The sequence below is a fragment of the Saimiri boliviensis genome, chromosome 1 (genome assembly GCF_048565385.1).
Source record: "Saimiri boliviensis isolate mSaiBol1 chromosome 1, mSaiBol1.pri, whole genome shotgun sequence".
Taxonomy (NCBI): Eukaryota; Metazoa; Chordata; class Mammalia; order Primates; family Cebidae; genus Saimiri; species Saimiri boliviensis.
In genome coordinates this window covers 197,530,902-197,547,398 of record NC_133449.1, presented here as the reverse complement: position 1 = coordinate 197,547,398, position 16,497 = coordinate 197,530,902, and the positions used below count along the sequence as shown (strand labels likewise).

General features: G+C 36.8%; 1 protein-coding gene across 14 annotated transcripts in view; it reads left to right on the top strand.

Annotated features, from left to right (window-relative positions):
• The window catches only part of APC (APC regulator of WNT signaling pathway), a 145,514-nt gene that overhangs the window by 28,987 nt on the left and 100,030 nt on the right, over window positions 1-16,497 (top strand). For 4 of the 14 annotated variants that reach the window (XM_074382604.1, XM_074382599.1, XM_074382570.1 and 1 more), the window contains exon 1: window positions 5,874-6,813. The exons of 7 other annotated variants lie outside the window; for them this stretch is intronic. In XM_074382604.1, the coding sequence (XP_074238705.1) occupies window positions 6,487-6,813 (327 nt within the window). In that variant the 5' untranslated portion in view covers window positions 5,874-6,486. Of the gene's footprint in view, window positions 1-5,873; window positions 6,814-6,833; window positions 7,351-16,497 lie in introns of those variants that run through there. 3 more of the 14 variants (XM_074382627.1, XM_074382585.1, XM_074382580.1) reach the window with 2 other exon arrangements.

Genomic DNA, 16,497 nt, shown 5'->3' with positions numbered 1-16,497 from the left:
AATTTTAATTGTCTTGTAAATGTGCCAGAAGTATAATTAACCAAGCTGTTGTTAGTAATCATTGAGATTTTCTTCTAACATTTCAGTAGTATAAGTAATGCCAAATGTCTTTAAATTACAAATCTTTGTAGAGGTATCTGTACATAAGATAATTTTTTTTTTCATTGGGCTTGCTTGAGTATAAGAATTGCCCTTCTCCGTTTTCTGCTACTATAACAAAATATCTGAGACTGGGTAATTTATAATGAACAGAAATTTATTGGTTCATATTTAAAGGGGCTGAGAAGTCCAAGAGCATGGCACCAGCATCTGGTGGTGGACTTCTTCTTATGTCATCTCATGGTGGAGGGCAGAAGGACAGGAGAGGGCCAGAGCAAGCTAGGGACCAAATTTGTAGCCTCAGGCTTTTTAATAAAAGACATTATCCATCACTTTGAGTGGAACATGAATACTTCCCATTAGGCCCAGCTCACAACACTGTTGCACTGGGGATTAAATTGCTAATACAGGCTTTCGGGGTACATATTCAAATCATTGTAAACAGTTTGGACATTCTAAAGACTTACCATGTGTCCTCACTGGCCCTACAATATCTTTGGCTATTGTTATAGTACTCTTGTGTTTCTTTCTTTCTTTGATTCTTTAATATAGTAAAACCTTCTTCTGGTTTTGTTTTGTTTTTTGTTTTGTTTTTTAGACAGTCTTGCCCTTACACTCAGGTTGCAGTGCAGTGGTGCAGTCTCAATTCACTGCAGCCTCCACCTGCTAGGCTCAAGCGATTCTTGTGCCTCAGCATCCCAAGTAGCTGGGATGACAGGCATGTGCCATCTTACCTGACTAAGTTTTCTGTTTTTAGTAGAGAAAGAGTTTGGCCACGTTGGCCAGGCTGGTATCAAATTCCTGGCCTCAAGTGATGTACCTACCTTGGCCTCCTTAAGTGATGGGATTACAGATATGAGCCATTACACCCAACCAGAGCATTTTTCTATGTATTTATTAGTCCTTCATATTTTTTCTCATGTTAATTGCCAGTACTTACACAAGATACCTGGAGAGCTTTTTGACAGGAAGAAGTAAGTTTCTTTCTCCTATAAGCAAATCTTGAAGCTGTATAGCACTCCAAATTAAAAGGCTATTTCAAAATGGCTTTCCTACTGTAGTGCTTGGAAACTTTAATAGCAGAATCTAAAGCAGTGCTTGGTGTTTCTCTTCCCTGGCGGCACATGCCAAAGCTTGAGCATTACCCACAGATTCTTTGTTGATGTTTTAAAAGCTCCTCAAACTACTAAAGGGATTCTGCAGTGTAAGCAACTAAGCTCAGAAACTTAGTCCCATGGCTGCATCACAACATTTTTTTTTCCACACATGGGTCAGAGTTTTAACTTAAAATATTCCATTTCCTCTATGGAAGGTTATATTTTACGATAATATTAATTATTTAACAATTGCTATACTATGCCCATGAGGGCATCTTCATTGAATGCCCTTTGCGGGTTTATTTAAAATCATTTCTTAAAATAATATTTAATGAACACCAGTGTAAAAAAAGTTGTGATATACACCATGAGATACAAGGCAAAATCAGGTCTGGGTTCTTCCCGTGGGATTTTTATAGACAGGAATGGATATGAGGTGTATACACATAGGTACAAGATGTGTTTGTGCCATAAGAGGTAGGAACAATTGAGGGAAGAGGAGATGAATTGATTCTAGGTGGGTTGCTGGATTACTTCATGGGAATTTATGTTTGAGCCAAACCATGATTTGGACCAATAGAGCAATTCATCATCCTTCACTTTAAAAAATTAATTCAATTTGTAAAGCTTGCTCATAATACATATTGATCCTTATAACGGCTCTGCGAGATAAGTCAGATAGCTATTCCCATTTTATAAATGGAGTGGTCAAGTCTTAGAAAATTGTCTTTTTTTTTTTTTTCCAGCCTTATCAAGCTACAAAATGAAAGATTTAAAACTTGAACCGAAGTCTTCAGTCTCCGTATGCTGGAGCCTTCAATGTATCTCAGTAGAGTAGCAAAGAGCTATACTAGTAAGAAGCTGTAAGTTTTTAGAAAGGGCTGATTAGTTAATTTTATTATTAGGTTGCAAGTTCTGAAACAGTTGGAGATAAAGCTATTAATATGGTCAGCAAAAAAGTGGCTCCCTAAAAAAATGTCTGCTTTCTAGTTCCCAGAATCTGTGAATATGTTAGGTTATGTGACAAAAGGGAATTAAGATGGCTTATCAGGTAACTTGAAAATAGGAAGATCATCCTGGATTATTGAGGTGGGCCAAATGTAAGGGTCTTTAAAGTGATTACTTAAGAGTGGAAGAGTGGGGCAGAAAAATGAGAGTCAGAGGAGATTTGAGAAGGAGCAAGGTCAGTCCTACAGAATGAGAAAGACTCAATCTACCATTGCTCGCTTTAAAGATGGAGGCAAAGTGCTATGAACCTAAAAATACAGTGAATCTATAGAAGCCAGAAAGGACAAGGAAACAGATTCTCCGTTAGAGCTTCCAGAAGGGAGTGCAGCCTTGCAGACACCTTGATTTTAGCCTAGTGAAACCCATTTTAGACTTCTGACCTGCAAGACTGTAAGTTATCAAATTTGTGTTTTAAGACAGTAAATTTGTGGTAATTTATTTTGGCAACCATAGGAAATTTAATACGCTTAGGAAGTATTTTAGTGTAGGAAGACTAATTAACATGACCTTAGGATACTCCATAACTAAACTCTGAACTGTCTCAGTTCCACTGTCAGCAGTGGAAAGACATGGAATGTTCTTGAGCAGAAGTGTGAAGAACTATTTTGATGTTTGCTTATTAGAAAGGATATTGGTGAGAGGAAAATTAAGATCCTATTAGATGCTAGGAACACTTCTTTTGAGACTCACTCCTGAAAGTAACATAGAACACACAGGTAAGTCTTGCCTGTAGAAGACTATGAATATATCTCCCAGCGCTGAGTGCAGGCCACTCACATCTGTAATCACAGCACCTGGGGAGGCCGAGGCAGGAGGATCACCTCAGGTTAGGAGTTCAAGGTTACAAAGAGCTGTGCTCACATCACTGCATTCCAGCCTAGGTGACAGAGCAAGACCCTGTCCCTGAAAAAATGGAGATAGTTAGTTGGATGGATAGATAGATAAAGATAGACACAAAGAAAGGATATTGGTAAGGGGAAAATTAAGATTCTGTTAGATTGCTAGGAGCACTTCTTTTGAGACTCACTCCTTGAAGTAACATAGACACACAGGTAAGTCTTGCCTGTAGAAGACAATGAATATATCTCCCAGTCCTAAGTAGCCATTCACGTCTGTAATCACAGCACCTTGGGAGGCAAGGCAGAAGGATCATCTGAGGTCAGGAGTTGGAGGTTACAGAGGGCTATGTTAATGCCACTACACTCCAGCCTGGGTGACAGAGCAAGACCCTGTCCCTAAAGAAAGGAAGATAGGTGGATGGATAGACAGATTTAGATAAAGACAGACACGTGGGTCAAGATCTCCCACTTAGTTTATATATCACTGAAAATCTCATTGCCATTGTAACATTTCACCTCGTTCTCATATCCCACGAAAAATATAGAACCAGTTTGGCACACATCTAACTTATTTCTTCTTATGCTTTTCCATCATACCATAACTAACTATAAATCCAAACACTGAAAGGTTTCGAATCTGAGCTTTATTTGATGCCTTAGTACCAATAGAAGTTAAATTTACACTAGTAACTTTTTTCAATGCATAATTATTATTTTGAAGGAAAAAAAAAGCTTGTCGATCTCTGTAGACGTAACTCCATTCTATGTCTAAGGTCTTCAGTAAAGAGAAACAGTTAAGTTTATCAATAAAGCACCTGAGTCAATTAAGGCAACTAAAAGGAGCACTAATTTTAACTCATTTTACACTAAGTTAATATTGTCAATAATCTTCCTGACAGTTTTTTAAACCACAAGTCTTAAATTAGGCCAAACATGCCTAGGTAAAAATGGAATGTAAAGGGATTTTTTTGTGAGTTTTTTTTTTTTTTTGAGATACAGTCTTGCTCTGTCAGTGAGGTTGGAGTGCAGTGGCACGATCTCTGCTCACTGCAGCCTCTGCTTCCCAAGTCCAAGAGAATCTCATGCCTCAGCCTCCCAAGTAGCTGGGGAATGTAATATTTAAGACATTAAGAATCCTATTCATCCTATTTAGTCTTTTTTTTTTTTGTAGCTTCACAGGGTTTTGTTTAAAGTTGAATTTTATGTTTATATTTATAACATTTACATATGAAACCATTTACTAAAAGCAGTGAAACTGGTTATAGCAAATACTGATAATAAAAATAAGAGATATGTTGTCAGTGTCGCCTTTAAAGAGTGTTACACAATTTATTTGCATTTCATTTTGATCAAAAATATATATTTTTTTTAAGATGTGGTCTCTGTTGCACAGGCTGGAGTGCAGTGGTGAGATCTCTGTTCACTGCAGCCTCTGCTTCTCGGGTTCAAGAGATTCTCCCACATCAGCCTCTTGAGTAGCTGGGACCACAGGCACGTGCCGCCACAGCTGGCCAATTTTTTTGTGTTCTTCGTAGAAATGAGATTTCGCCACGTCGCTCGTGGTCTCGAACTCCTGAGCTCAAGCAATCTGCCCATCTTGGCCTCCCAAAGTGCTGGGATATTAGACATTAGCCACTGAACCCCGCCCAGAAAATATTTTGAATTCATATATGTATATGTATTTGTAGTGTAAATGATAATATTAATAGAGATGACAGGAGCTTTATTCTGAGATATGTGCAAACTTGGTAACATAAGGTAATGTTTCAGTGATTTTCCATGTTGAAATTTCGCCCAATATATTTTGATTATATATCTATATTTAATTATAGTTTTTAAAATAGCTAAGTAGTTTTAAAAATTCAAATTAAACTTTCATGGAATCTCTCTACTGGTTTGAAAGACATTACTGAGTAATTGGCAACATTGTAAAATATAAAATTTTTAACTTGGCTTTCTTTTAGATTTGAAGCATAGTGACTAATGAACATGTAATGGTCATAACTTTCTTTACAACTCTATCATTTAAGTCACTGATGAATATCAATGATACATGCAGTAAAAATTCAGAAAAATACTTTGGCTACAAACTGGTTTACTGAATAATAGTTTGAATCATAGTCTGAGTCAAGAGTAATAGGCTTACAATTGTGTCAGGAGACATAAGAGGTTATTTTGGGGAGCTTTTAAAATGTAGTCTTTGTTTTGAAAGACCATTTTCCTTCTGGAAGTTCTAGGCCTTATGAGAAATTACCTATTCTGGATTTGCCACAAATAATGATTATATAAATAAGTCCTGTGCAGTGACTCATGCTTTCAGTAAGAGGATTTTGAAAGCGTTTTGTAAAACAAAGTCAGTCTCATAATAAAGTTATTTAGGATAGAATCAAATTGATTTACACGCTTTCTTTATTTCAAATGTGAAGGGAAATTGTTTGTAAATATATTTAAACTTGTAATAGAACAGTAGTATGCCATCAGTGTGGAAATAACTCACTTGTTAAATAGGGTGTATTTGCTATTTATCAGGCATTGTAACACAGGGACTAATGAAAGAGGGAAAAAAATCAAAAGCATGAAAGGAGAGCAGAAATAGCTCCATAGTCTCACTTTCCAGGGATAACTTCTACGAACATTTTGTTGTGTATCTATTACTTTTTTAATATATACATTTTTAAATAAAATGGAATTGCCTCAAATATGCTATTTAATAGCTTGCTTCTTTTTATACTATTTGAAAATTAAGAAAAGATTATAATATACTTCATTTAAAAACTTGAAGTTAGTATCTTTTAAAATTTTAAATAGATAATGGAAATTGGTTTCCTCCCCATTTAAACTAGAATATAACTTTAACTTTATAAATCTTGACAATTTAGATTTTGTCCTTCTAACTCATAAAATTAGTAATTTAAACTTCACCTGGTTAGATTTAAATGGAATGTAGAATTTGCATTAAAATGCTACATTAAAGCCTCAGATTTGTAGTAGCTAAGAGCACTTCTATGCATGTGTCAGGGACTGCTGTAAATACTGCTTTATATATATGAACTCCTCTATTCTGTACTTCTACTCCCATTTTATAAAGGAGGAAATTGAAACACTGAGAAGTTAAGTAACTAAAGTTACAGAGCTGGAATGACAGGAGTAAAGATTCAAGCCAGGCAACCCAGACTACAGAGTTCTGATCTCAACTACCAAGCTGCTAGATTAGCTTTTCTGGTAACTATTTTTAATTAAAATATAATGCGAGTGATATAACAAGTCATCGTACTAACAAGTCAGTGATTTGTAATGTAAAATTACTTATTGTAATACATTTAATATAATTGTTTCTCTGTGCTGCAAAAATCGGAGCAAATGCAATGTAATTTATTACTCTCCCTCCCACCTCCAGCATCTCGTACTAATCCTTATGCCCTGTGGACCTCCCGCCACCCTATATGTCTGTCAACTACCATCAGTTTCCTTGCTTGCTGGGGACTGGAGCGGTGAGGACATACCCCCTGGGGTCCAGGGCTGGGGCTAGGGCTAGGCCGGCTGTACGGTTGGGCGGGGTCCTGTGCCCCGCTGCGGAGTGCGGGTCGGGAAGCGGAGTGAGAAGCAGCTGTGTAATCCGCTGGATGCGGACCAGGTCGCTCCCCATTCCCGTCGGGAACCCGCCGATTGGCTGGTTGTGGGTGCACGTGACCGACATGTGGCTGTATTGGCGCAGCCTGCCAGGGTGTCACTGGAGACAGAATGGAGGTGCTGCCGGACTCGGAAATGGGGTAGGTACTGGAGCCACCGTGGACAGGCTTGCTGCGGAGGTAGAGGGAAGGCGGTCCTCGCCCCCGCACTGCCTTAAACCGATGGCCTTTCCTTGGCACAGGGTCCACTGCCACATGCCAAATGAGGAGGCAGGGGCGTCGTCCCCCCGCCCCCCACTGCAGCACTGGAGATGGATTTCCTGTGCTTCGGATCCAGGGTTTTTGACAGAAGAGGAAGAAGGGGGAGGGGTAGAAGTGTTAAGGGGAGTCTGCCGAGAAAAAGCTGTTTTTGAAGCTAGAAGGGGTTTTTGTTTCTATAATGCCGTTTGACAGAGTGGAATAACAGTATCTAAGGCAACGGGTAGAGGACAACAAAGAATGGAGCATATTCATGGCGAGGAGCAAAAGCTCTAGCCCATTGAAAGGCTTCTTTTCCTCCATGGTGACAAGGACACATGCAGTGGTAGCCAAAAGAGAGAGGAGACAAAACCGCTGCAGATGGCTGATGTGAATCTAGAGGAAAGAGCTACTGGGGATGAGAGAAAGAGGAGGAGGCAGGTACTGCAGAGCGTGAGTGGTGGTGTGTGTTGGTGAAATATTGGTCACCAGTGTTGTGCCTGCTTTTGTAAAACATCTAAGTAAACTCCCTGTGAATAGGGTGGCAAAAAGATACCAGTGTCTTTGTTAGTTACAAAATGCAGTGGTAGTGGCTTTTTGCAGATGACTGCAGCAGTATTTTTCTCCCTCTGTTAAGCTGAGAAGACAACTGCAGAGGAATAAGAAACCTTGCAGCAAATGCTGGGGGTAGAAGCCTATTTACAAGAAGCCATAGTTTATAAATGCAGCCTGAGCAGGAGAAAAAAAATTATTTTTTTTAAAGTAGGAAAAATGTCAGGCTACAAATGTTTTTGTCAGTGGAATGTACTGAACACTTTGATTCTACATCATGAAAGAGATGCTCAGAGTCTTTGATTTAACATAAATCCTATAGGAAATCTTAATAAATTATGTATGAAACAGTGGATCTTTTCCTTTGTTAGGGAAGCTTTTATGCCGTTAATTAGGTCATTCAAGAGCAAAGCACTTTTTAATGTAAATTACTTTGTGAAAAATTATAGTGAACAAATTTTTATAGGCCTAATATTTAAGACCTATATTTGAGTAATTTTATATTTCTCTTTGGTTGCTTTTAGATAACATCAAGTAAAGTCTACAGGCAAATATTTTAAATTAATATGGCTTTTCTTTTAGCTGTATTTCTGTTTAATGAATACTCACAAGTTATATTCTTGTTATAAAGTGTATTTCATTGAGTTTATTTTTTTCATTTACCTAAATGTAAAAGCCTATTGTTATGCATATTTATAGTAGCCAGCCTGCCACACCTCCCCATTCCCTGAACAAGGATGGCAGTGGCTTTGTAATGCTAAAGCCTTGCAGGGTCAGTGACAGTGCTTCTTAAATAATGTTTATGTAATAAAAGGTCTTAAGATAACCTATTGAATTGTTTCAGTAATATTTTCAAGATAATTTAGAATTGGGCTGACTTAGATAAATAAGACTACATGAATTTTTCACTGATAAATTTAAACCATTCTTTAAAAATTATTTCTGCTTTAAGAGTTACTTGATCATGGATATCAGGGTTAATAGTAGTAGTCAGGAGCCGGGCATGGTGGCCCATGCCTGTAATACCAGCTAAACAGGAGGCTGAAGGAAGCTGAGGCTAGAGGATCACTTGGGCCTCAGAATTCAAGACCAGCCTGGGCAGCCAACCAAGACCCTATCTCAAGAAAAAGTACTTTGAGTCTCTGTTTTTAAATCTGATGGAAATGATAGCTAGAATTAAAGATGTCACATTAAAATTTCAAATGAAATTTAACAGCTAATATTACTCAGTTCTTTGAATTCCATTAGCATAGTGTTTGAGACATAAAATCATTTTTTTTACGTAAATTACCTTCTTTTACCATTTTAACAGCTCCGTGTAGCATTATTTTTATTTTACACGTTAGAACTCCTACTCAAGTATGTTGTGACTTTACCGAAGGTCAAATATTGTATAACAAAGCAAAGAACTTAAGTCTTCTAACTATTTTATTCTAATTCTATAAAACAATTTTATAATGTCTCTACATACAAAATAACACATAACAGAATTATGGTTTGAGAAGCAAAAAGTAAGTCACTGACAGATTATTCAAAAAATGAAAAAGCAATCCTACTTGGATGTGGTGGATTTTTATCTACAATGTAAGAATGCTTTATAAAATAACTGGTGACTAAGCAAATGGAGAAGCAGCAGTTTTCATAATGACATTCATAAACAGCTTTTTAAAGATCATCTTAATCGTATGAACACATCTAAGTAGAACAGTTAGATTGAGATGTTTTTCTGAATTAAATAAGAAACATAAAGAACTAAAGTTTATTTCATTCCTCTTGTAGTATATGTAATCTGTGACTGAGCTACTGGCTTTAGTGGTCTTTGAAATTATTTACTGCTACTTGATATGGCCTGAATTGTGCCATTAAGGAATTTAAAATTAAATATTTGTAAATGTTTTATGAACTGAATCTAAGCTATTGAAGTTTTTGTTTTTTCTTTTTTCTTCTTCTCTCTCTCTTTTTTTTTTTTTTTTTTTTTTTGAGACAGGATCTCACTTGGTCTCCTAGGCTGGTGTGCAGTGGTGAGTATGTCTCACTGCACTTTCAACCTCCCAGTCTCAAGTGATACTCCCATTTCAGCCCCCAAATAGCTGTGACTACAGGCACATGCCACTACACCCAGCTAAGTTTTGTATTTTTTTTAGAGATGAGGTTTGGCCATGTGGCCCAGGCTGGTTTTGAACTCCTGAACTCAAGTGTATCCTCCCACCTCAGCCTCCTAAAGTGCTGGGATTTTAGGCATGAGCCACTGTGAAGTTTTTCATTTGCATTAATTGTTCTGTAGATTTTACTGTTTTTGTCTGTTTTATGCTGTTACACATTTTACGTAATTTAACCAATCTTTTACACTTGTATATGTTTAAATGTTCTCTTCAATTTGATCTCTCTTCTCCCCCTTTTCTTGTATTAGAGTCTGAAACCTATCTATGCAGCACGTGAGATGGGATAGAGTATTTATGATTCAGATAAAGATGGTTAATAGTTTAGGAAACACATTCACTACATATTTATTAGGATACCTTCTAAATATCATCTGTGAAAGGTACTGGAGTCAAATAAGACATGTAAACTAATCTCTAAGAAACTCCTAGTAGAATTATGTGAAATTTCATTGCAAGTTAAGCACTGCTTTGGCTACTCCTAGGATATTTAAAGATTTATATAATCTAAAATAGCCTCTCATTTAGAAGAATATGGTGGATGGCTCTTTGAAACACTGCTTTTTTCATAAAATCTGCTTAGAGTCAATAATTTTTGAAAACTAAATTACTTTTTGAAGTTCTAAGTATCTTGAATATACAATGAGAACGTTAAGTGGATAGATCTGTTCTCAGAAGTTGACTTTGTAAATCAAATCATGACATCATCAGGTGACACAAGGTAAGCCTTCTCCCCTCTGTTCTCACACCCTGCTCCCACTCCTCTTGTGTTTTTAAATATGCATGAATTCTTGAGAAATGTTTAGCATCATTTTGTGAGTCTGTTTTTTTTAGTTAATGAGGTTTTTTTTAATTGTGATAAATATACATAATGTAAAATTTACCATCTTAACCACTTTTAAGTGTACAGTTCTGTGGCATTAAGTACATTTACATTGTTGTGCAACCATCACCACTATCCAGCTCTGGAAATTTTTAATCTTCCCTAATTAAACGTCTGCACATTAAACACTAACACGCCATTTTCCCTTCCCCCAGCAATCACCTCTCCACTTTTTGTCTCAATGACTTTGACTATTCTAGGAACCTCATATAAGAAAAACATTTAGTATTTATTCTTTTGCAATGGGCTTACTTCACTTAGCATAATGTCTCGAAGATTTATCCATGTTGGAAATCCCAATAGCATGTATTGGGATTTCCTTCCTTTTTATGTCTAAATGATGTTCCATTGCATGTATATGCCACATTTTGATTATCCATTCATCTGTCAGTGGACACTTCAGGTTGTTTCCACCTTTTGTCTATTGTGAATAATGCTGCTATGAACATGGGTGTACAAGTGTCTGCTTGGGTTTTTTGTATATACTCAAACCTGTATTTTTAATTTACATAATTTTTGAACATTATTAACTCAATACAGTTTTTAAGATCTATCTTACTTACTTTATGTCCATCTAGTTTGTGATGCTAACTCTGCTGTATAGTATTCTGTAGTACCTATCACTGTTCCTCCAGAGAAGGCCGTAAGTTTTTTCCAAATCCCTTTTACCACAGACACCTTTATGGTGTACATTCTTGTACATGACTCCTTAGAGACTATGTTATTTACATATCACTGTATAACAAATTGTACCAAAGCTTAGTGGCTTAAACAGTTTCTGTGGGGCAAGAATTCAGGAATATCTTAGTTGGATGGCTGACTCAGGCAGGATCTCCTATGAAGTTTGTGGTTAGGATGTCAGTCAGAGATACAGTCATCTAAAGGGCTTGACTAGACTGATGGATCTTCTTCCAAGATGGCCAACTCACGTAGTCTCAATTTTTCACTGGCTGTTGTTTGTCATGTGGGCCTCAGTTCCTTGTCCTGTGGACCTCTCCATGAGGCTGCTTGAGTGTTTTCATGACATAGCAGCTGGCTTCCTTCAATGATCCCAACAGGAAGGCCATTTATGACCTAGACTCCGAAGCCACACGCCATTGCTTCTGCCATATTCTCTTTATTAAAAGTGAGTCATTAAGTCCAGCCCACCCAAGAGAGGAATTAGGATCCACCTCTTAAAGGAGTAGGGTCAAAGAATTTGTGGATATATTTTAAGATCATTACATCGACCAGTGAAACAGTTTCTTAGGATTTATCCCTAGGAGTGGGATCACTGGATTATAGGGCATTGTTTCCTAGTGCTGTTGTAACAAATTAATACAAACTTAGTGGTTTAACAACACACAAATGTATTATTTTACAGTCCTTGAGATCAGACATGGGTTTCACTGGACCAAAATGAGCAACTCTGTGTTTCCTCCAGAGATTGTAGGCAAGAATCCATTTTCTTGGTTTTCTTCAGCTTCTTACACTCCTTGCCTCATAGGCTCTTTCTCCATCTTCAGTGCCAGCAGCATTTTAAATCTCTTTCTGAATCTGACCCTCTGCTGCTTTTGTTACATATTCTTCTCTGACCCTTGTGCCTCCTTCTTAAGAGAACCTTTGTGATTACATTGGGTCCACCTGATAATCCAGGAAAATCTGCCTCAAGATCCTTACCTTACTCACATCTGCAAAGTCCCTTTAGCCACCTAAGGTAACCCATTCATAAATTTTAGGGGTTAGTATGTGGCTATCTTTGTGGGGCCATTATTCTGTCTGCCACAGGCATACTCATCTGATTCTTCATTTTTTTAACCTGAAGGATTTTTTTTAGTTATCTTTACTTTTGTGAATGACTTACTTTCTTTTAGTAAATTCAGATTTGCATTTATCAAGTTTGTTTAAAGCATCGTATAATATATATGATCACCAAGATGGTAAGCAGATAGTCACTGAACAGTATTAAAACATATTTTCCACTACCTATTTTTGGATTTTTTATTTTATCATCACTTAATTTATGTCAGTGTATCAGCTACTTCTGACATAGTCTGTAGTAGAAACTGAGAAATGTTAAAGCAGCATGACCTTAATTAAGTTTCTCTTTGTACTTTTTAGACTTGTTATAACACCATTTCTGTGGGTGCTGTATTGAAACTTCAGCTTCCTTACACTGTGAAGTCACCAAAGCATGATGTTGTTCCATTCCGTATTTATACACTGTACCTTCTTCTTTCTCCTGATTCCTTCACATTGTATTTCAGCTAAATTAGATGACTGTCTGTTCCCCCAAATATATGTCATTTTTCCACCCTCTGAGCTTTGACCATTCTTTTCCTTCTCCTGGAATACTGTGCTCATATTTATGTTTGTTACAATCACGCCATCTCTTAAGTTCACTTCTAAAATGGCTTTTACATTTTGAACCCTTTTCTCAGCCTTCTCAGCAATGTATGACTTTTGTAGCACTATTAGTGCTTTTGAACCCACATTTGCTGTTGAATTCTAGGTGATTTCATCTTAGCCTGGGTCCCTTCTCAGAGTCCTGAGGCCAGAACTTTTGTGAAATACTTTGGGAAGTGATCCAGGGGATAGAAGTATAGACCTGAAATGAATGAGACAGGGAAAGGACACCTGGTAGAAACATGTTCTCAAGTTGATCATCACTTTGGACAACTGTGGTTTGACCTGCGTAGACTTTCTGAAGGACCATTCAGAATAAAACTCAGAATTGTCCACCCAAGGGAAAAGTCTATATACTAGCTCCCATTCCCCTTTGGTCAATGATTCCCCCATGCAGTGTTCACTCTTTTATAGGTTGTACATGCATTAGTGTTGGGAACTCATACTGGGGTGTCAGAGATACAGAAAGCAAAGGATACTTCCTGCCCCTGATGTGCCATTAGTTTCCATCTGCAGTGAGCTGATTGCTATAGCAATGAGTAAAGTGAGCCAAGAGAATGTGAAGTGGGACACAAAAGCCTATATACTGATCCTATTTACCCATTCTATTGAATAGTCCCCCTTTGCTAGATAATAAGTTACTTGAGAACAAGGAACTTGGCAACTTATCGTTTCTTCCTATGTTATTTTCCCAGAGCCACTGTAACGAAGTACCACTGATTGATAGCTTAAAACAATAGAAATGTATTTTCTTACACTTCTGGAAGGTAGAAGTCTGAAAATCAATGTGTTGGCAAGGTTAGTTCCTTCTGATGAGGGAGAATCTGTTCTGTGTCTCTTTCCTAGCTTTTAATGGTTGCCTGAAATCTTTGGCGTTCCTTGGCTGAAGCTATCTCACTCCAGTCTCTTCCTCTGATATTATATGGCATTCTCCCTGTGTGTCTCTATGTACCTATTTCTTCACGTGGTCTTCTTATTCTTACAAGGGTATCAGTCTTTGCATTTAGGGCCCACTGTAATCCAATATGACATCATCTCAAACTTGATCCATCTACAAAGACTCTGTTCCCAAATAAACTCATATAACATTTTTTGGTGCTGGTGGTGGTGGTGTTTTTTGCCCTGTTGCACAGGCTAGAGTAACTTCTGGACTCAAGCAGTCCTCCCAACTCAGCCTCCCAAGTCGATAGAATTATAAGCACGTGCCACCACAGCTGGCTAATTTTTAATTTTGTGTATGTGTGTAAGGACTGGGTCTTACTATATTGCACAGGCTGGACTTGACCTCCTGTCTGTCTACAAGTGATCCTCCCACATCAGCCTCCCAGAGTTCTGGGATTACAGGTGTGAGCCACTGTGCCTCAACATACCTTTTTATGAAACATAGTTCAACGCATAACACCCACTTATGATGCTTGGTACCCTGTGAATAATAAGATACCTAAATATGGTACCTTGTGGATAACAAGGAATATTGTCTTATTCTTTTAATGTAAAAGTCATCTTGGACATTCTCTGATTTTGTGCCCTCTCTGTCCTCTGTAGCTGATAATGCACCTTTTCTGTTCATTCTTACATGTATATTTGTTGTTTTTGTGTCTGTCTCTGAGTAAAGCATTTTGGGAATTTCAAAAGCTAAGTATTAGATGTAGAGCTTGTCTTCAAGATGTGTGTGTTCCAGCTGGGAAGACAAAACACCCCAAAGTAAAATGGAATAATTAGAGAACAGTTAGGCCAAATTGTATAGTATTCACTGTTCAGTCAGCAAAAAGATTCATTATTGGCTAGCGATGTCAGAAAGGTTTTGTATAATCACCTGAGCCAGACCTTAAAGGATGAGGATAAGGGGAAAAGGTATAAACAGAAATATAAAGGTAAGAAACAGTTTGTACGGGAAAGTGAAGAGAGACTTACTTGAGGAAGGTTATCTTGGAACTTAATAAAAAATAAGTTCGGAATGTAAACTATTATCAGATATAATAGATTGTGAACACCAGGCAAAAGTTATGTTATACAGTCTTTAAGAGCGTGGCATTAAAAACAAATACAGATTTGAATCCTGGCATTTTTAGGAAAGTTATCTACAATTTTGGAGTCCCATTTTTCTTAACTCAAAAATGACAAGCAACACCTACCTCATAGGTGGTTGTAAGGAGTTGATATATAGAAAGCACTTACAGTACATGGGATATTATAAGTACTAAATAAATATCAGGCTTTCTGAATTTCACACAAATACACAAAAAATAAGGGCATATATATGATTTAAATAATATGCTATAGTCAATAAAAAGTTATAGAACTTCATATACTTTTTGCTTTAAAATATTTTTAGTCAAATATTTACTAAATAGTAAAAATTAGTATATTAGTCATGTACTCAACTACAAGGCAAACCTTTAAAAATTTTCAAATGGTAGCAATTTTATAAGCAACAGTCTTCCATTAATCTAATAAACACTATGTCAATGACAATGAATAGATTACCCAAAAAGCCTTATATACTTAACAATTGAAACAGATCCCCTAGATCAAAGAGGAAATCAAGATGGAAATTGAGTTATTTAGAAATAAAGAGGCAAACACTTCATACTAAAACCTGTGGAATGTAGAAAAGGCTATACTAAGAGAAAAATTGATGTCCTTAATATTTATATTATTAGGGAAGAAGCAAATAAGTGAATATTTAAGTGAAGTAAAGAAATAAATGAATTAATGTTTACTTTATTTATTTATTTGTTGAGGTTGGAATCTCACTCTGTTGCCCAGGCTGGAGTGCAGTGGTGTGATCTCGGCTCACTACAACCTCCGCCTCCTGGGTTCAAGCGATTCTCCTGTCTCAGTACCCTCCCTACCACGCCAGTAGCTGGGACTACTCGTGCAAGCTACTACACCCAGCAAATTTTTGTACTGTTAGTACAGACAGTATTTCATCATGTTGGCCAGGCTGGTCTTGAACTCTTGACCTGCATCCCAAAGTGCTGGGATTACAGGAGTGAACCATTGTGTCCGCCCTTCACTTTAAATAACTCAAAAAAGAGCAAACCAATGGAAAGTAAGAGGATATAATTAGTAAAGATAAAGAAATGGATAAAATAGAAAATAAAGTAGTGGAAAGGATGTTTTATTTTTTGTTTGTTTTGGTAAACACCAGTAAAATAAATGAAACCATAGAAAGTTTAAAGGAAAAAAAGACAAACAACATCAGTGAGAAAAGATACTGTCACATAAAGAATTTTTAAATGAGAGAATATATACAACTTGTACAATACATTTAAAAAACTAGAGGAAATAGGTAACTTACTAGTGAACTATTAATAAAATTAATACAAGATGGAGAAACAATGAAAAGACTAAACCACAGAAGAAACTTTAAAATACTTCTAAAAATCTTACTTCTTCAATGTTATCTCTTGAGTATCCATCACTTTGATAAGAAAAAAAAAGACACCTTCTGCTTTGAATTCTAGCCGACTTTCAAAGAATAGATACTATTCAAACTGTTCCAGACCATGTAAAAAGATGACACATCTATCGGTTCATTTCATGAACTAGCATAAGCTTAATTCAAAACCTTATTTCAAAATACTGTAAAAATTTAAACTGTTT